Raw genomic sequence first — 21,863 nt, 5'->3', positions numbered from 1 at the left:
GGGAATGGTGAAGGGTTGGGGCATTTATGGAAGTTTGAGAAATCAATGTTTATGCCATCAGGTTGGAGGGTCACCAGAGAGAATATAAGGTGTTGCTTCTCCAACCTGAGTGTGGCCTCATCATGACAGTAGAGAGGGTCTTGGACTGCCATGTCAGAAGAGGAATGGCAAGTGGAATGAAAATGGGTGGCCACTAGGAGATCCTGCTTTTCCTGGTAGGTGCTTGGCGAAGCAGTCTCCCAACCTATGTCGGGCCTCATCAATATACAGGGGGTTACATCGGGAGCACCAGATACTGTAGATAAGCCCAATAGATTCACAGGAGATGTATCACCTCAACTGGAAGGACTGATTGGGATCCTGAATGGTAGTGAGGGAGGAGGTCCCAGTGGCCTCCAATTTTAATTCCATTTCCCATTCTATTCCAAAATGCCAGTTGTGTGGCTTTGTCTACTGCTGGAATGAGGCCACACTCCGGTTGGAGGAGCAACACCTTATATTCCATCTGGGTAGCCTCCAACCTAATAGCATGAACATTGATTTCTCAAACTTCCAGTAATGATCCCCCCCTTCTCTATTCCTCATTCCCTTTTCCCACTCTCACCTCATCTCCTTGTCTGCCCTTCACCTCCCACTGGTGCTCCTCCCCTTTTTCTCTCTTCCATAGCCTTTTGTCCTCTCATATCAGATTCCCCCTTCTCCAGCCCTGTATCTCTCTCACGAATCAACTTCCCAACTCTCTACTTCACCCCTCGCCCGTCACCCGGAAATGATCCCTAGCAAAATCTAACCTAAGTAAAAACACTTCTAATGTGAAATTTGTTCATGAAAAGCAAGCGCAACTTTTAGATTTTTAATTCCTTTCAGATAAAGAAACATTTTCATTTTCAAATGCTGCTTTACCCAGAGAAATGAAACATTTCTTCTGACTTGTGACTGGGAAACACAATTTACCATGATAAAATAGTAAGTGGACAGAACTTATAAAGTAAAATATATAGTGCAATACTTCAAACAAAAAGGTTTTATGACATACAGCACTTCAGCTCCTATCTGTCAGCTTAAAGGTTATCCACATGAACTGTTAACTGTTTCTCCTTCCAAAATTTGCACATTTCAGATTTCCAGCATACACTGAATTTGGTAATGCTTAAGAAAGTGCAACTACATAAAGCTGTTAATTAATTGTAAAGCTTACTTCATTTTTCTGAAATAAATCTCGTCACTTGGCGTGTGAAAAGTGAATACTGATGCCGCTAAATAGCAACTAATCTACCCTAATCAATCTCTGTGTAGGTTTCTGTATTACACCTCAACTCTGCCCCAGCTCTAAGAAAGGTTGATGTCTGGAAATATTGATTGATTTTTCTTTCCATTGATGCTGCCTAACTGGCTAAATTCTTTAAATACAAACGAGAGAAGATCTGCAAATGCTGAAAATCCAAGCAACACACACAAAATTCTGGAGGAACTCAGCAGGCCCCAGGGAAGTAAACAGTCCATGTTTTGGGCCAAGACCCTTCATCATTTTTTGTTTCAGAAGCCAGCAGCTATATTTTCTTTTTCCCAACGGCAGAACCTGACTTAATCTTTAATATTTGATGACTCCAATGCATTCAACATTCTGGTTGTAAGGAGTAAAAAGCAAAAAATGCTAAATTAAAAAAATACAGAAGCTGCAAACTTGAAATAAAAGCAAATTGCAAGAAATATTTAAGAGGTCAATGACCCTTCAACATTACAAATTCCCTGGAACTTCAACACTCATCTGTCAGTTGCCTTTCACTCTCTGCCAAAAATGACCAATTAAAACTCTTCCCCTTCACTGGGCTCATAAAGATCTGTTGCCCACCATCCGTGCCTTTCATATCCTGAGCAGCTGCAACATTTTTTTGCGTTAACTACAAATATAAATTTAAATCTACAATACTGAGTTGCTAATATAGTAACTTCCATTGAAATTAATGCCATTTTAAGATCCAACATGTTCAAACATCAGTGAAAAAAAGACATATTTTCTGAATGAGATTAAGCTATTCCAGTTTATTACTCAGTAAAAGGTACATGTATATGCAAATTTTAGAGATGTCCCACAAACTATTTCTTAAGTGCACCATTATCAGAGGACTACACATAAAGGAAAAAGAAAGCAAAGTTTTCAAATCTGTCTCCCAACTAATTACTAACAAAGTCAGTGGATTACCTGGATTGATAATTAAAAAGAATGCAATTCAATTCCAAAACAAGAATCTGAACTGCAATACTAAACTACAATCTTGTAGATATCAATTCATGAATGACTATTATTACAGTTGTTGCTAGCAACTTTCAGTTTACAGTTTCAGCTATAATAACATCAACGTAAGTGAGAATTCTCAAATTGGAACGATCAAACAGAATGCACAAATTGCAGATTTATTTTGAAACCAGAAACTGGAGTCAGAATTCATTGGAGATCCAAAACTCTGTATCAAATTTATCAACAAACAATTTGATTAACACAGCAAACGGAGGCCAAAAGCTTATATTCTGGGGGAGAGATGCAAGAAAATACAGTCAGCCCTCCTTATCTGTGGGGGATTGGTTCCAGGACCCCTCGCGGATACCAAAACTCGCAGATGCTCAAGTCCCTTATTCAACCTGTCTCAATGCGGTGGACCTTAGGACCCGGCAGCAGAGATCTGAACCCGCAGTGTTTCTGTTCACGAAAATAATCACGAACACGATTGAAAATAAAGTGGAAATAATAAAGCGATCGGAAAAGAGGTGAAACGCCATCGGTCATTGGAAAAGTGTTAGGCTACATTGGTCAACGGTCGGAACAATTTTAAAGCATAAAGTGAGAAGGGCTCTGCCCCAATGAAAGCTACAATTATTACTACGCAATGCAGTGGTTTAATTATTGGGTTTTGGGTTTTTGATCCTCCACATCAACCCAACACGGTGGAGAGCGCACTCGGCAGTCTGTCCCGAGTCCCGAGAACTTCCGTTCCTGAGCCCGCTGCTGAAACATACATTTTATATGCATAGAAAGGTAAAATATATACTATATACTAAGACAAACGTTTGACTAATTGACGCTAAATAATACCGGATGTACCTGTTCTGACTTACTTAGTAAGAGAACTTCCGATTTTTTTCGATCCCGATCCACGATAACGCACGCACATCCTTCTGTATACTTTAAATCATCTCTAGATTACTTATAATACCTAATACAATGTAAATGCTATGTAACTTTGTAACTATGTAAACTATGTAACTATGTAACCTATGTAATGCATTGTTTAGGGAATAATGACAAGAAAAAAAAGTCTGCACATGCTCAAACAACAAGTGCTGGAAGAGGACTTCCAGGTTTTCACGATTCACGGTTAGTTGAATTCACGCATGTAAAAGTGAGATATTTGCCCTGAATTAGCCATATCAAAATAAGAATTAAGAAACAGTTTAAGCAACCTCAGGTAAGGCAGATATTGCTCTCCAAGTTGCAGTGCTCCACCAATAATTCCTGCTGTACCACTAGTTTAAAACTGCTGCATTTGTGTTGGAAACAAAACAAAACGGCACAGAAAGCTAATTCTTGACATTTCAAGCCTAAATTCTCTTCTAGCAATATAATGTTTCCTGCTTCAGTCAACCAAGTTCATTGCGGCACCTCATCAGTATTATCCAATGCAAACCTTCCTGATTTAATCCACTATTTTGTTCCCTTTGACTTAATCCACTTCATCTTTTGCTTCTGTGTCCGTTGAATTTCAGAAACCTGAGCACCAAATCCATGACGACACTTGACAACCAGAGGGAATGTTATGCATCATAAGATCAGAAGTATGTATGGACGTTCACTGATGATTGCACAATGCTCAACACTATTCACAAGTCCTTGGATCATGGATCAATATACATCCAAATGCAGCAAGATATGGACAATATCCAGGCCCAGGGTGATAAGTGAATGGTAATAATCATGCTACACAAATGACAAACAATGATGATGTCCAACTGGAGAAAATCTAGTTGTCACTTGCTTAGATTCAAGGACATTACTATCACTGAATACCCTCTATCAACATTGCATCATCAACCAAAAACTGAACTGGAGAAACCATAAACACAATGTGACTACTAGAGCAGGCAAGGACTCAGAATCCAGCAGTGAGTAACTGACTTTCTAAATCTGCTGGATAAATGATTCTTCATTTACAAAAAAAAATCAAGAATCTCAAATTAAACAGAACAAAGCAGTCCTATTCATCTACCCCTCCAGAATCATGGCAACAGTTTGTACTATCTACAGGATAGACTGCAGCAATTTACCAAGTCCCCTTTAAGCACCTTCCAAACCCAAGGCCAAGGGCTGCAAAACCATGGAAATACCATCAACTGAATTTCTCTTCCAAGCCACAAGAGTTTCCTGGCTTATAAATACTGAATATCACTGCCATTAATTCAGAATAACTGGCACTTCCTCCCTAACACCATTATGGATATACTATACCTCAAGACTGTAGCTGTTTAAGAAGGCAATTCACCACCATTTAGGAATTTGGGGATGGAAGCACAAATGTTGGCTCAGCCTGTGAAATCCACATCTCTCAAATTAAAATAAATCAACCGTGAGTATCTGCTCTCCAAGAGAGAAGCAAGAAATCCAACTGGATTTTCTCAAAGGACAGGGAATGAACTAATAGTTATCCTACAGTCTACATTATCACATAAAAGCAATCATTTTTGCTGGATGTGGTTATTTTCCACCAATTCAAACTATAATTAACCTAGAAATTACAAACCCTGAACTACCAGAGTATCCTAATACTGTAACTGAAAGCAACATGTTTTGAATGGTCCCAGTAAACATTCATTCCCTCCACTGGTGCACTGTGACAGAAATGACTTAGAAAATATACCGCAGTTACTTATTTAGGCTACCTCTCAAAACATAAACTAACTACAAAGGAGGACATGGGCAGCAGGTGTACGGAGATACTAGCACCTGCATGTCACATATTATCTTCAGTTGGAAATACATCACTAGTTCTTCATCATTGCTTGGCCTAAATCCCAGAACTCCTGACCCAAAGGCATTGTAACCTCCATGCAGTGGTTCAAAAGGGTGGCTGGCACACTGCTGCCTTCTGATGAACAACTGGGGAAGTGCAATTAATAACAGGCCCTGCCAGCAATACCCACACTGCGAAAAAATGAATAAATGAAAATAAAACCTCCCCTCCATGAACTCTGCCTACACTTCTTGCTGTCTCAGATAAGCAGCCAAATAATCAAAGAACACATCCATCCTGCATGATCTCTCTTCTTCGCCACCCTCTCCCCCAATCCCACAGAAAATATAAAACTCTGAGTAAGCATACCAGCAGGCTCAAGGACAGCTTCTATCGTGCTCTTATAAGACTATTGAACAGTCAGGCAATAGGATAAGATAGACACTTGACCTTACAATTTACCTTGTTATGGCCTTCTTCACCTTATTGTCTACCTGCAATGCACTTTCTCTGTAAGTGTAATACTACCTTGCATTGCACTATCTCAATTCCCTGTGGCAATAAAATGATCTGTTTGGATTTCGTGTAAAGTTTTTCATGTATCACGGTACATGTGACAATAGTAAACAAACCGCGCAAGCAGTACATTATTTCCTTCTTGTTTAACCAGTCAAATCATATCAAGTACAGAAATCAATAAAAGTTAACCCATTCTACAGTCATCTTTTGACCATTTCATACTCCACAATTCCACTCATCATATGTCCTGTTGCATACTGTGTTCATCTTGGCCATAGAGTAATAAGGGTCATAGGAAAGTACAGCATTGAAACAAGCCCATCTAGTCCATGTCAAACCATTTGCTCTGTCTACTTCCACTGACATATACCAGGATCATAGCTTTCCAAATCTAACCATCCATGTACCTATCCAAATTGCTCTTAAACATTGAAATCAAGCTCGCATGCATCATTTGTGCTGGCAGCTCAATCCACACTCTATCAACTCTCTGCATGAAGAAGTTTCCCCTCATGTTCCTCTTAAACTTCTCACTTTTCACCCTTAACCCATCACCTCTAGCTGTCCTCAATGGAAAAAGTCTGCTTGCATTTACCCAATCTATGCCTCTCATAATATTGTTTCCGTCAATCAAAGCTCTCAAATCTCCTCTGTCCTAGACACCATCTCTTTTTTGCTGATATTTTAAAAGCTCATACTTTCAACTTGAGCGTAGAAGAATGAGAGGGGACTTGACAGAGGTCCACAAGATAATGAGAGGCATAGATAGGGTGAATAGCCAGTAGCCGTTTCCCAGGGCAAACACCAAACACGAACAGCAAACACCAGAGGGCATATGTACAAAGTTAAGGGTGGGAAGTTTAGGGAAGACATCAGGGGTAAGTTGTTTTTTTTTAAAAACACAGAGGGTTGTGGGCGGCTGGAATGACTTGCCAGGGTTGGTGGTGGAGGCTAAAACATTAGGGGTACTTAAGAGCCTCTTGAACAGACACATGGATGAGAGAAAAATAGAGGGTTATGGATTAATGTGGGTTTAGTATTTTTTAAGGAATATATGGGCTGGCACAACATTGAGGGCTGAAGGGGCTGTACTGTGCTGTAGTATTCTGGTAATTCAACGTCAAAAACACACTTCTGGTGAATGATAGGGGCAGTCTGAATCACATATCTGGGACAATGGCTTCTGTGTTGCCTGCATCTGAATCCAGTTCAGAGCAAAAATTCTCCTTTCTTTTGATTGTTAGGATATGGCTTACTAAAGCCAGTTTCCTATGGGTGGCAAATGCTGTCAGATTTTTTGCATTATTCTGTCTCTTTCTTCTCCCTGTCAACTGTGCCAGGAGAAACCTCCTGGTTTCTTTCATCTGTTTCACAGTTTGTTCTTTTTCTCCTTTCTCTCATGATCTTAGTGGTGTTTAGAATTTAAGAACATAGCCCACTTTATTCTTAGTAACACTTATAACACATTCACTCTTCCCAGGACTTCCACACCACTGCCTCCATCATTTCAGTTCATTTATTCATTTCCTGGTTCTGTATGTATTCCATTTCCCAATTGACAAAGTTGCAGGGAGAAGTCAATGAAATGTGGAAAAATTGAAGTGAAGGTCACCATGTGTACATTGTTCAGAGTTGCTTATGGTGTCGTTCCATTCAATGTGCTTATAGTTCAAAAGTTCAGAGAACAAAGTAAATTTATTATCAAAGTATGTACACATTATCATATCCTACCTAGAGATTCATTTTCTGACAGGCGTTCACAGTAGATGAAGTACAACAGAACCAATGAAAAACCACAAACTACAAAGACGGACAACCAACCAATGTGCCAGAGGTAACAAACTGTTACCTTTTACACTTACAAAAAAGGGGGGAGAAAACAAAATAATACTAATAAATAAATAAGCATTAGTGTTTATTTTTGGATGAATCATTTCAAAGCCAATGAATTTAAGAAGTGGGGCAGTTTGGTTACCACAAGGCTATACAATCTGTCCATTCTCCCACCAACATTATCAGTATTATCAGTTGATTTCTGAAGGGAACTGACTCTCTGAGCATGTTGCAGAACAAGCAAGGGCCCACAGATAAAAGATTGTGATTCAGCAGGGCTTAGGTCTGCTTGTTAGTATTTATATCTACAGAGCTGCTCATTATTTTATTTAGCAAAGCATTAAGCACGTTCTGATTCCCAAGAGCAGCAGGAAAAGCACATCACGGTGCAAATATGATATGCAAATGCCTGGTGAGCTTCAATGCAGAAGGCTTCGTCAAAAACATTCCAATGAAGTACCTCATGCTTTTACTGGCATTGCAGAAAAGCAATCATGCTAGCATGATTAACTGATAGCAAAGCCAGACTGATTCTATCTGCCAAAATGCTTTCAATCACAAGTTCAAGCACTTTCACACTCAGCTGTCAACATCCATCCACAGTATTATCTCCAGAAAGTTTCTCAGCAAAAAGCCAAATGCGAAAATCATAAAATATTCTTTAAATATGACAAGATCCTAAGAAAACATGGACCATTTCCCATAATCTCAGCAAACACTTCTGAGAAAAGACAGACACTGATGTTAAAAGTCACCATCAACATCAATGCATCAGCACATACTTTTGCCTTGTGAGGAAAAGAATTTACAGAAAAGTTCACAAACCCAGCACACAGTTCACAATCCACCAGATCCGCCTGTATGCTTTTAAGACATGAACCACTTACAACAGGCACATCAAAGCAATGGAGAAATACTACCAACAATGTCTCTGTATAATCCTCTAACTTTACATGCAGGATGTGAACAAACATAAACATCCTCTCAAGGCCAACATCCCAAAGGTTCTCTACCCTTCAAAGTAAAAGAGCATTCAGAATTGGTGAAGAACACAAAGACACATAATGGAAATGCCAGAAGGAGCACACCACAACCCAGATACTCCACTTGCCAACTCAGTCAAGAACCTCCCAGATAATCTGTGGAGTCTGCCAGAATCACATTGGTCTTACCAATTATCTCAAAGCTGACAGAAAAGGAGAGAGGGCAAGTCATCCCAAGCAATTCATTACATAATAATTAGATATGTTCCAATCACAGCAGAGATCCACCAGCATTAACTCTGCAAATCCTCCAAATCCAACAAACAACACAGAACTGAATGTATATAGACAATCATTCTTCCCCACCTCCCCCCCCCACCTCAAAGTTTTCTGCTTTTCCACATTGATCTTTAGAAGAGCCCACCAATAGGTTGAATTGATTTCCTCATTTATTCTGTAGCAAATAGCAATATCTCACGACCAAACTAGGTAACAGTTTCTTCCCCCAAGTTATCAGACTCCTCAGTACCCAGAGCCTAGACTGACACCTTGCCCTACTGTCCTGTTTCTTTATTTATTGTAATGCCTGCACTGTTTTTGTGCACTTTATGCAGTCCAGTGTAGGTCTGTAGTCTGGCGTAGCTTTCTCTGTGTTGTTTTTTTACATAGTTCAGTCTAGTTTTTGTACTCTGTCATGTACCATGGTCCAGAAAAAATTGTCTCATTATTACTACGTACAGTACCAGCAGTTATGGTCAAAATGACAATAAAAGTGACTTGACTTGATAACAGCAACTTCCTTTTATCAAGTTTTTCTTTTTTAAAGACTTGTGTTAGTTATTTTCTACATTTCACATACAGTATTTTCCAATTGATACCAAAAGGCCAAGTTGTAAACAAGTACTTTTAATAGATATAACACCCATCAACTTTTATTGCACATCAGGAGCCAAAGCACATCAAAAAATGGGCGGATGGAACATAGTTATGAATTCCATCATTATGCAGAAGGAGTGTGGTGGGTAAAGGGACCAGCTGAGGACCACAGGAAAAATATATGCAGATGGAGTGTGGTCAGCACCACAGACAAGTGTGTGGGTAGGATCAGGAGCTGCAGAGCAGCAGATTAATTCGTAACACAGGTAAGTATGCCTATAGACAGAGGGATATTACGTCTGAGGGAAGAGGATATTAGGACTGGAGAGAGAAAGCCTTAGAGAGGACCAGTGGGTGTCAAAAGTTGCATTTAATTATATTTGCGATATAAAGACAATAGTTCTACTCTTAAAAAAAAAATAAGTGCACAAGTGCTATTTAATTAATTTTGTTAAATGAGTATTGTTTAATTGCTTTAATTGATTTTATTTTAGTTACACAAAAAGCTCTATAAAACTATTTTGTCACAGAAACATCAAAATACAGAAAACCTACAGCACAATACAGGCCTTTCAGCCCACAATGCTGTGCCAAACACGCACTTACTTAGAAATTACCTAGGGTTACCCTGCACCCTCTATTTTTCTAAGCTCCATGTCCAGGGGTCTCCTGCCTCCACCACCATTGCCAGCAGCTCATTCCACGCACTCACCACTCTGCGTTAAAAAAAAACTTACCCCTGACATCTCCTCTGTATCTGTTTCCAAGCACGTTAAAACTGTGCCCTCTTACGTTAGCCACTTCAGCCCTGGGGAAAAGCCTCTGACTATCCACATGATCAAAACTTATCATCATCATCATATACACCTCCATCAGGTCACCTCTCATACACTGCCGCTCCTAGGAGAAAACGCCAAGCCCACTCAAGTTATTCTCATATGGCATGCTCCCCAATCCAGACGACATCCTTGTAAATCTCCTCTTTCTATAGTTTCCACATCCTTCCTGTAGTGAGGCAAGCAGACTTGACCACAGTACTCCACGTGGGGTCTGACCAGGGTCCTATAAAGCTGTAACATTACCTCTCGGCTCTTAAACTCAATCCCACAGTTGATGAAGGCCAAAGCACCGTATGCCTTCTTAACTACACTGTTAACCTGCGCAGCAGTTTTGAGTGTCCTGTAGACTCAGACCCCAAGATCTCTCTGATCCTCCACACTGCCAAGAGTCTTACCATTAATAACATACATTCTGCCATCATACTTGACCTACCAAAATGAATCAACTCACATTTATCTGGGTTGAACTCCATCTGCCACTTCTCAGCCCAGTTTTGACTAGATTTTCAACAGCCTTTGTACAGAATGATTCCTGTACTCTACCATCCTTTCCCTGTTTCACTGGAATGTACCTGTGCAAAATATCACACAAATATCCCCTGAATATTTGCCACATTTTTGCCATACATTTCCCTGAGAACATCTTTTCCCAATTTATGCTTCCAAGTTCCTGCCTGATAGTTTCGTATTTCCCCTTACTCCAATTAAACACTTTCCTAACTTGTCTGTTCCTATCCTTCTCCAATGCTCAGGTAAAGGAGATAGAACTATGATCACTACCTCCAAAATGCTCTTCCACTGAGTGACCCGACACCTGACCAGGTTCCCTTCCCAATACCAGATCAAGTACAACCTATCTTCTTGTAAGCTTATCTACATATTGTGCCAGGAAACCTTCCTGAACACACCTAATAAACTCCATCTAAACCCCTTGATCTAGGGAGATGCCAATCAATATTTGGAAAATTAAAATGGCCCATCTTGATGACCCTGTTATTATTACACATTTCCAGAATCTGACTCCCTATATGTGACTGTTACTATTGGGTGGTCTATAAAAATTGACTCCTTCCTGTTCCTAACTTCTACACAGGCTCAGTGGACAATCCCTCCATGGCTTCTTCCTTTTCTGCAGCCATGACACTATCTCTGATCAGCAGTGCCACACCCCCACCTCTTTTGCCTCCCTCCCTGTTCTTTCTGAAACATTTAAAGCCTGGCACTCAAAGTAACCATTCCTGTCCCTGACCCATCCAAGTCTCCATAATGGCCACAACATCATAGCTCCAAGTACTGATCCACGCTCTAAGCTCATCCGCTTTGTTCATGATGCTTCTTGAAATAAAATAGACAGATCTCAAGATCCAAGATGGCGGCATGACGCAACTGGCAGCGGCCACTCCGGAACTAATTATCTGTTATTTGTGAAGTGGGGTGCCGTGCACAATCATAATCGATTGAAAACAAACGTGGAAGCACGGAGAAACATCGGGAAATTCCAGGAAGACCTTCTTCATTGCTGCTGCTGCTGTGAGGTCTGGGACTCTGTTGGGAAGAACAGGCCCCCAGTCCTCGGGGTCGCGTTGCCAATGGCCGTTGGCGGGGCCGTCTTAATACGCTCGGCAGAGGATGGTGCTCGGAGAAGCTGTGCCGGAGGGGATGGTCGTAGGCTCGGAGGTTCGACGGACTCAGGTTGCTTTTGGTGTGTGCTGCGTCTGCGAGGCTGGTTTCGACGGAGCTTCCATTGTGTGCTGCGTCTGTGAGGCTGAGTCAGGCAGCGCCTTGGAAATCCATAGCGGGGGCACTCCCTTCTGCCGTCGGCATGGGATGGTGAGTCTGTCGGGACCCTAGGGACTTGTGGAAACTGTGGTGATTTCTTTCAAACTTACAGTCCTTTAACATCTTGGACTATTTTTACTGTGCCCATAGTCTGTTTTTTTTTATCAATTATGCTATTGTTAGCACTGTTGTAACTATATGTTGTAATTATGTGGTTTTGTGCAGGTCTTGTAGCTTTAGTTTTTGGTCTTGTTATTGTCTGTTGGATTTGGAGCTCCTTTCCGGGGAACACGCTAGACGGTAGCACAATATTAATACACAGCAGCCTCTCCGGACTCAGAATTGGGGATTGCCAAACGTTACGTGGATTTTCTGGTGTAGTCTGTTTTGTCATATGCTTTTGTGATATCATTCTGGGGGAACGTTGTCTCATTTTTTAACTACATTGCATTTGTGGTTTCTAAATGACAATAAACTGAATCTGAATCTCAAACCATCAGTCTGAGCGTAACCCTTCTCTATCACCTACCTATCCTCCCTCTCGCACTGTCTCCAAGCTTTCTCCATCTGTGAGCCAAAATACCCTTCCTCCATCTCTTCAGTTCAGTTCTCACTCCCCAGCAATTGTAGTTTAAATTCTTCCCAACAGCCATAGCAAACCTCTCTAACCAGTACATTGATCCCACTTGGATTCAAGTGCAACCTGTCCTTTCTGTACAGGTCAACCCTGCCGCAAAAGAGTTATCAATGATCCAGAAACCCAAATCTGGGCCCCTTACTCCAATCCCTCAGCCACGCATTTATCCTCCACCTCACTCTATTCTTCTACTCACTATCACATGGCAAGGCAGAAGCCTGAGATTACTACCTTTGAGATCCTGCTTTTCAGCTTCCTTCCTAATTCCCTGTAGTCTGTTTTCAGGACCTCCTCGCTTTTCCTACCTATGCCATTGATACCATTATGTACCATGACCTCTTGCTGTTCTCCCTCCCCACTTCATGATATCGTGGATGTGATCAGAAACATCCCGGACCCTGGCACTTGGGAGGCAAACTACCATCCGTATTTCTTTCCTGCATCCACAGAATTGCCTATCTGACCCCCTAACTGTAGAGTCCCCTATTACTGCTGCCTTCTTCCTTTCACTATCCTTTTAAGCCATAGGGTCAGACTCTCCCAGAGGCGCAGCCACTGTTGCTTCCCCCAGGTAGGCCCTCCCCCTCCAACAGTACTTAAACAGGGGTACTTATTGTTAAGGGGGACAGCCACAGAGGTACACTTTAGTATCTGACTCTTGCCCTTCCTTCTCCTGTTACCCACTTATCTGTCTCCCGAGGCCCCAGTGTAACTACTTACCTGTAGTTCCTCTCTATCACCTCCTCACTTTCCCTGACCAGACGAAGGTCATTGAGTTGCATCTCCAGTTCCCTAACACGGTCCCTAAGGAGCTGCAGTTCGACGCACCTGGTGCAGATGTGGCCTTCCGGGAGGCTGAGAGTCTCCCAGACTTCCCACATCTGACACCCACACAGAACATCGGCCTCACAGACGTACTTCCCGTTTCTATTCTTCACAGGTAACCTACCTTACCTCGATCCATTATTGCCTAAGCCCTGTTAAGCCAAAACCTTCCTACTCTGTCTCCCTCTACTCTGGCGCCTGCTCAGAGGAGTGGGTGTTGGAGTCATAATTTTGAAGTTAATGTGGCTCTCACATTGTCAAATTCCACTATAAAAATAGCGAATATCATGAGGTATATGGTTATGAAGCACGTTCAATCAGAGCACTCACTCTGAATCAGCACAAACCTTATACATAATTAATTTGGTAATAATCTAAGCCACTTCATAACAACCTAATTCTTTGATTAAAATTGTCCTGCCTTCTCCAATTACATTTGATACCCTGTCTAATTAAGAACCCATAAACTTCCGCTTTAAATATACCCAATGACTTGGCCTACACAGCTGTCTGTGGCAATGAATTCCACAGATTACTACCCTCTGTCGAAAGAAATTCCTCCTCAACTCTGTTGAAAATGAATGTTCCTCGATTCTGAGGCTGTGCACTCTGGACCCAGACTCCCCCACTTTAGGAAACTTTCTCTCCACGCCCACTCTATATCTGATAGATTTCAAAGCTGCCCCTCCCAACCCACCTCTTTCTTTTAAACTTCAGTGAGTATAGGCTAAGAGCCATCAAACACTCTTCATATGTTAACCCTATCATTTCCAGAAATCTGAAACCTATTCAATGCCAGCATTCTTTTCTTAGATCAGGAGCCCAAAACTGCTCAGAATACCCCATGTAGTCAGATGAATGCCTTATAAAGCCTCTGCATGGTATCGTTACTTTTATAGTGCAGTCTTCTTGAAATGAATGCCTTCCTTACCACCGAAGCAACCTGCAAATTAACCTTTAAGAAAATAATCCTGCACACCTCTGATTCTCCCCGTTTGGAAAACACTCTGTGCCTTTATGCTTGACCGTGCACTTCCTTACACTATATTCCTTCTGCCACTTCTTTCCACATTCTCCCCATCTATTGATCTTTCTATAGAATCCCTGCATCCTCAACGTGAACTGCCCCCTACCTATCTTTGTATCATTTGCATACTTGGCCACAAAGACAATTTCGTCGTCACTGATCTATTACATGAAAAGAAATGGTCCCAACACCAGCCCCTGCAGAACACCACAACAGAAATTGGCAGCCAACCTGAAAAAGCCCCATTTCCTCCTACTCTTTTCTCCTGCCAGTAAGCTAATGTTCTATTCACACTCCTTTCTGAAATACCATGGACTCTTAACTTGTTAAGAAGCCTAATGTGCAGCAACTTGTTAAAGCCCTTCTGAAAATCCAAGTGAACAACATCCACTGATTCTCCTTTTTCTATCCTGTTTGTTATTTCCTCAAAGAATTCCAACACTTCTGTCAGGCAAGATTTCCCCTTAAAGGAAACTATGCTGATTTCGGCCTATTTTATCATGAGCTTCCAAGTACCTCAAAACCTCATCCTTAATAATGGACTCCAATATCTTCCCAACCACTGAAGCCAGGCTAACTGGCCTATAATTTCCTTTCTTCCGCCTCCTCCCTTCTTAAAGAGTGGAATGAGATCTGAAATTTTCCAGTCCTCCAGAACTATTCCAGAATCTAGTGATTCTTTCCTAATGCTTCTTCAACTTTCGGTATCCTCTTTCACATTACTGGCTAACTTACCTTGAAAAAACTTTATAACGTTCCATAATCCATGCTCCAACATTTGTGATCCAACTTTCAATGACAACAGTGAAAAGACAGTCTGTTCTAAAGCATTAACAATCTCACTTTAAAGGACACACATTTCACAAAAGTTAAACTACAAGAAAAACAATACAATTATTCTGATTCATATAGTTCACATAATGTCCTCAAAAATCACTTGATTTGATATACAAGTGTATCTACAAAAGAAAATTTAGATATCGTGCCTCAATTAAACATTTCTGACATACTCACAATGGCAGGTATATGTATCAGAGTGCTATGTTTCTATTGCAGTATGATATTCTAAATGAGAAACTGTTAGATTCAATTAATTTAGTGAGAGTTGGTCAAATGTTTGGAACTGTAACAGGAGCACTACAAGCAGCCTCAGCTTGAAGTATTGAGGAAAATAAAACCCATTCCCAATTTTAACTGCAGTGAATGAACTGTGAGGCAAAAATCACCAAGAACGGAATGCACCTTGCTTGTTATTTTCCTTCAGGATAGGCCATCCAAATTTATTGTCCAGATTCACAGAGGAGAAGAACTGGTGAGAAACAAATGACTGGGATCAAAGCAAACTTTCAGAAACACCTTGAACATGGAAGACACAATGAGTTTGACTTGATATCATTGGACATAGTGTGAACAGATGTTAAATTTTAGTGTGGGAGGTGGGAAAAAAGGCACTGATTTTCTCTGGGAAAAGGAGTGTAAAATAATTTACAGTGCAACAAATGGCATTTGACTTGCTTTGCAAATACTTGATGGTCATGAATATGCTGAATGCCTAAAATACATTTACAACACTAACAAATTCACAAAGAAATATTTTTAAACATCCATTACATATCACAGCCATAGTGTTCCAGGTGTAACTATGTTTACTTACAAGCTTCCTTTTCTTGGTAAACTCAATTCTTTCTGCAAAAGAAAAGAATGCAAATTATTGCAACAAGTAAGAGATAGATACATTATTCTGTTTCAGTACAATTTAAATTAATAACCTGAAGCAATTATAATGTACAGGTGGTGACAAGTTTCATCATTAAAATGGTTACCTGTTATATGAATATAGATGGCCAGTATATTCCTTTTATAATAATGATAAGAACCATTTACTTGTAAACCATGTAAAAACCCATTAATAAATAAGAAAATATACTTCAATGCACAGACAGTTACTTTGGAATAATTGGAACCTGATCTTCCCATTGTATTTCATTTTTTTCATGACCAAGACTAAATTGTCCTTTTAGTCCTGCATTAGTAATGTCACAAACTCACAAAACACAATCAATTATAACATTATTTACATGTCTATGTATTTTCTATATGTCTGCTCTATCGGTAAACCAATGCCCCAAATATCAAGTTTTTTTTTCTCCAAGTAAGCTCAACCATACCACTGAGCAGAAAATAAGCATAATCCATAATAAATTACACCATGACAAAAAAGTAACTGAAAGTAAACAAATTAATTAAACTTAGTTCTAAAGAAATATTTTCTACCTTGCTTTAGACAGCATGGACAGGGGAGATAGTCGGACTTTTTCCCAGGATAGAAATGTAAAACAGGAGAAGAAATAAGGATTTACAAGGCAAGTTTTTTTGACATGGAGAGTGATAGGTGCCTGGTATGCACTGTCAGGGAAGTGGTGAAAGTATCTATGATAGTAGCATTTATTTGGCATTTAGACAAGCCAATGAACAGGCAGTGAATGGAGGGATGTAGACCAAGTGCAGGCACGTGAGATTAATTTAATTTGGTATCTAGGTCAGCAAAAACATCACGAGCCAAGGGGCCTGTTCCTCTGCAAGACAGTTCTATGATCTACGTTGATTTAAATCTTCTATCTGTCCATGATGCAACATATAGCTAAAAGTTTAAACAAAATCTACTTTTTAAATTCCTATGGGGAAATATGCTATAATTGAATGGTACTAAAATCTTAGCTCAATTCAAAACAATTTTGCAACTCATGTCAATTCAGGGGTTATACCACTAGGTGGCAAGAAACACACATCAATACATTCAACAAACGCGAGAAAGTCTTCAGATGCTGGAAATCAACACACAAAATGCAGGAGGAACTCAGCAGGTCAGGCAGCCTCCATGGGAAAGAATAAACAGTCGATGTTTCGGGCCAAACCCCTTCTTTAGGACTGCTCAGAAAAAAATTCAACAACTCAGATTAAGCATAACAGAACAAAATCAAGCATTTTTTCCTACAGATTGCGCAGAACATAGAATGTAGAAACCTACAGAACATTACAGGCCCTTCAGCCCACAATGTTGAACTGATCAGGTAACCTACTCTAGAAACTGCCTTGAATTACCCTACCGCATAGCCCTCTATTTTTCTAAGCTCCATGTACCTGTCTAAGAGGTTCTTAAAAGACCCCATTGTATCCACCTCTACCACCTTCACTGGCGGTGCATTCTACGCACCCACCACTCTGTGTGAAAAATTTACCTCTGACACCCCCCATTGCACCTACTTCCAAGCACCTTAAAACTCTGCCCTCTTGTGTTAGCCATTTCAAGCAAAAGTACCTCCATTACCTCCTCAGACTCCATCCACACTTTTCCACTATCACTCCTGATTGGTCGATTCTCACACAGCTCATCCTCTTGCTCTTCAAACTTGGAGAATGCCTTGGGGTTTTCCTTGATCTTGCTCGCCAAGGTCTCCTCATGGTTCCTTCTAGCTCTCCTAATTTCATTCTTAATCTCCTTCCTGGCAACCATGTAATTTTCTAGAACTCTATCAGTCTGGTTTCTTGATACTTTTTTAAGCTTTTCTTTTCTTCTTAACTAAATTTTCTACATCCTTTATACACCATGGATCTTTTACCCTACCATCCTTACCCTGTTTCAATGGAACATACTGATACAGAAGGCCATGCAAACGATCCCTGAACATTTGCCACATTTCTGCTGTACATTTCCCCCGAGAACATCTGCTCCCAAGTTCCTGCCTAATAACATCATATTTCCCCCTACACTAATTAAATGTTTTCCCAAATTGTCTGCTCCTATCCCTCTCCAGCTCTATGCTAATGGCGATAGAGCTATACAACATAGAAATTTACAGTATATTACAGGCCCTTCAGCCCACAATGTTGTGCCGACCATCTAACCTACTCTAGAAACTGCTTAGGATTTCCCGAACACATAGCCCTCTATTTTTCTCAGCTCCATGTACCTATCTAAGAGGCTCTTAAAAGACCCTATTGTACCCACCACTCTCTGTGTGAAAAGCATACCCCTAACATCCCCTTGTACCCATTTCCAAGCACCTTAAAACTATGTCCCCTCATGCTAGTCATTTCAGCCCTGAGAAAAAGCCTCCGGCTATCCACACGATCAACGCTCCTCATCATCTTATACACCTCTATCAAGTCACCCCTCAATCTCCATCACTCCAAGAAGAAAAGGCCAAGTACACTCAACCTATTCTCATAAGGTACACTCTCCAATCCAGACACATCCCTGTAAATCTACTCAGCACTCTCTCTATAGTATCTACACCCTTCCTGTAGTGAGGTGACCAGAAACACAGTACTCCAACTGGGGTCTAACCAAGGTCTTATATAGCTTTAACATTACCTCACAGCTCTTGAACTCAATCCTACGGTTGATGAATGCTAACACACCATACACCTTCTTAACAACACTCAATCTGCGCAGTAGCTTTTAGTATCCTATTGACACGGACCCCAAGATCTCTCAGATCCTGCACACTGCCAAGAGTCTTACCATTGATATTATATTCTAACTTCAAATTAGACCTACCAAAATGAACCACTTCACACTTATCTGGGTTGAAGTCCATCTGCCACTTCTCAGCTCAGTTCTGCAACCTATCGATGTCCTGCTGTAACTTCTGACAACCCTCCAGACTATCCACAATAACCACAACCTTTGTATCATTGGAAAAACTTACTACTAATCCACCCTTCTAATTCTTCATCCAGGTCATTTAAAAAATAATAAAGAGGATGGTTCCCAGAACTGATCCCTACAGAACACCACTGGTCACCGATCTCCATGCAGAATGTGAACCAACTACAACCACCCTTTGCCTTCTGTGGGCAAGCCAATTCTGGATCCATAAAGCAAAGTCTTCTTGAATCCCATGCCTCCTTACTTTCTGAAGGAGCCTTGCATGGGGAACCTTATCAAATATCTTACTGATCACTACCTCCAAATTGCTCTCCCACTGAGAGATCTGACCCCTGATCAGGTTCATTTCCCAATAGCAGATCAAGTACAGCCTCTCCACTAGTCAACTTATCTACACATTACGTCAGGAAACCTTCCTGAACACACCTAACAAACTCCACCCCATCTAAACCCATTGCTCGAAGGAGATGCCAACCCATATTGGGAAAGTTAAAATCTACCATCACAGCAGCCTTATTATTGCGCTGTTTCAGAATCTGCCTCCTGATCTGCTCTTTGATGTCCCTGTTACTATTGGGAGGTCTATAAAAAAAAAATCCCAGTCGAGTTATTGCCCCCTTCCTATTTTTGACTTCCCTCCCACACTGACTCAGTAGATAATCCCTCCATGACTTACTCCTTTTCTGCAGCTGTGACACTATCCTTGATAAGCAGTACCATGCCCCCACGTCTTTTGCCTCCCTCCCTGTCCTGTTTTGAAACATCTAAAGCTTGGCACAGCAGCCATTCTTGCTCCTGGGACATCCAGCTCTGTAATGGGCCACAACATATTGTTCCACATATTGAGCCAGGCTCTAAGTTCATCCACCTTGTTTATGATACTCCTTGCATTAAGATAGACACATCTCAAACCATCAGGCTGAGTGCATCTTTGCTCTATCATCTGCCTATCCTTCCTCACAAACTCCCTACAAGCTGTCTCTACTTGTGCACCAACTGCCCTATCCTCTGCCTCTTCACTTCGGTTCCCACCCCCTGCAAATCTAGTTTAAATCCTCCCCAACAGCATTAGCAATCCTCCCCGCCAGGATACTGGTGCCCCTCAGATTCAAGAGCAACCTGTCCTTTTTGTACAGGTCACACCTGCCCCAGAAGAGAGCCCAATGATCCAGAAATCTGAATCCTTGCCCTCCGCTCCAACTTGTCACCTCATTCTATTCTTATACACTTTGTCGTATTTCACAGGTAGTAATCCCGTGTTTACTACTCTTGAGGTCCTGCTTCTCAGCTTCCTTCCGAACTCCCTGTATTCTGCTTTCAGAACCTCCTCCCTTTTGCTACCTATGTCATTGGTAACGATATGTACCACGACCTCTGGCTGCTCCCCCTCCCATTTCAGGATATTGTGGACGCATTCAGAAACATCACAAACCCTGGCACCTGCAGGCAAACTACCATCCGTGTTTCTTTTTTGTGCCCACAGAATCATCTATCTGTCCCACTAACAATATAAAAAGTCCCCTATTATTGATACCATCCTCTTCCATTCCCTACCCATCTGAGCCACATGGCCAGACTCAGTGCCAGTGGCACAGCCACTGTTGCTTCTCCCGCACCCCTCCCCCAACAGTACTTAAAATAGAGTACTTATTGGTAAGGGGGAATGGCCACAGGCATGCTCTCCACCACCTGACACTCTCCCTTCCCTCTCCTGACAGTCACTCACTTATCTGTCTCCTGTGGCCCTGGTGTGACTACCTGCTTGTAGCTCCTATCGATCACCTCCTCACTTTCCCCAACAAGCTGAAGGTCATCGAGTTGCAGTTCCAGTTCTTTAAGTTGGACTCTAAGGAGCTGCAGCTCAATGCACTTGGTGCAGATGTGGCCATCAGGGAGGCTGGAAGTCTCCCATATGTCCTACATCTGACATCCAGAGTAGAAAACTGACCTTGCAGTCATACCCACTATTCTTAAGTTAGAGTAAAAAGAGATACTGATGTACCAGTATGAGTTCAGCAGTAACTGAGTAATATGGTGGCACTTCTTCACCATTGATCATTCATGTAACAAAATAATTAAGTTATTTTAGGATATAATTGTAGATACAATTTCCGATCTACTTCACCCCCCCCCCACCACCTTTTTCCAGTCATCCACGTAACCTCACTACTCAAAATGTTTGAGCAATGATTTCATCTGTGCCCTTTACTGTGATCTCAAACCACAGCAAAAACAGATCATCTGCATTGCTCCATTTCTGGCAACTTTATTTTATCATCACACTATTAAGAATCATGTTTCTAGCTGACAGGGACATAATTTCAAGAATTTCAGCATTTTAAAATGGTCTCTACCTTTCCTCTCATCTTACTGAATGTAAGCTGGTGTCAACCGTGGCTTATTTGATAGCACTTTTACTTCAGTTTCAGAACTGCTCAAAAGACTTGAACATAAAATTCTGGTCTGACACTCCAATGCAACACTGAGGGACTGCTGTACTGTTAGAGATGTAATCTCTTGTTACATCCTTTGGATGTAATCTTCAACCTGATTCTTGTCTCCTTCTCCTCGTAGATCAAAAATATTCCATTGCATTACTTCAAAGCACAAGGGAGTAATATCATGTATTCTAACTAAAAACAAAATTATGACCATCTTTTGGAGCCTGTTGAGCATAATAAAGACTACTTCAAAAATTATTCATTGGCTGTAAAATGTATTTTGAAATGATTGAGGCACATGCTAAATAACTACATTTCCTGACTTCTATCGTCAAGGTACTTGCTAACACCTACTTCTACCACTGTTATTGGGCATCTGCCCTATTAACATCTTATGTGGCTCAACAAAAAAATTATCTGAAACTTTGC

At 41.0% G+C, this 21,863-nt stretch overlaps 1 protein-coding gene across 2 annotated transcripts in view; it reads right to left on the bottom strand.

Annotated features, from left to right (window-relative positions):
- The window catches only part of mast2 (microtubule associated serine/threonine kinase 2), a 406,821-nt gene that overhangs the window by 212,876 nt on the left and 172,082 nt on the right, over positions 1–21,863 (bottom strand). For both annotated transcript variants that reach the window (XM_059984199.1, XM_059984201.1), the window contains one exon: positions 15,976–16,007. In XM_059984199.1, the coding sequence (XP_059840182.1) occupies positions 15,976–16,007 (32 nt within the window). The remainder of the gene's footprint in view (positions 1–15,975; positions 16,008–21,863) is intronic.

The sequence above is a fragment of the Hypanus sabinus genome, chromosome 11, assembly GCF_030144855.1.
Source record: "Hypanus sabinus isolate sHypSab1 chromosome 11, sHypSab1.hap1, whole genome shotgun sequence".
NCBI lineage: Eukaryota > Metazoa > Chordata > Chondrichthyes > Myliobatiformes > Dasyatidae > Hypanus > Hypanus sabinus.
The sequence above is the reverse complement of the archived record's forward strand: the minus strand, read 5'-3'. Positions and strand labels throughout refer to the sequence as shown.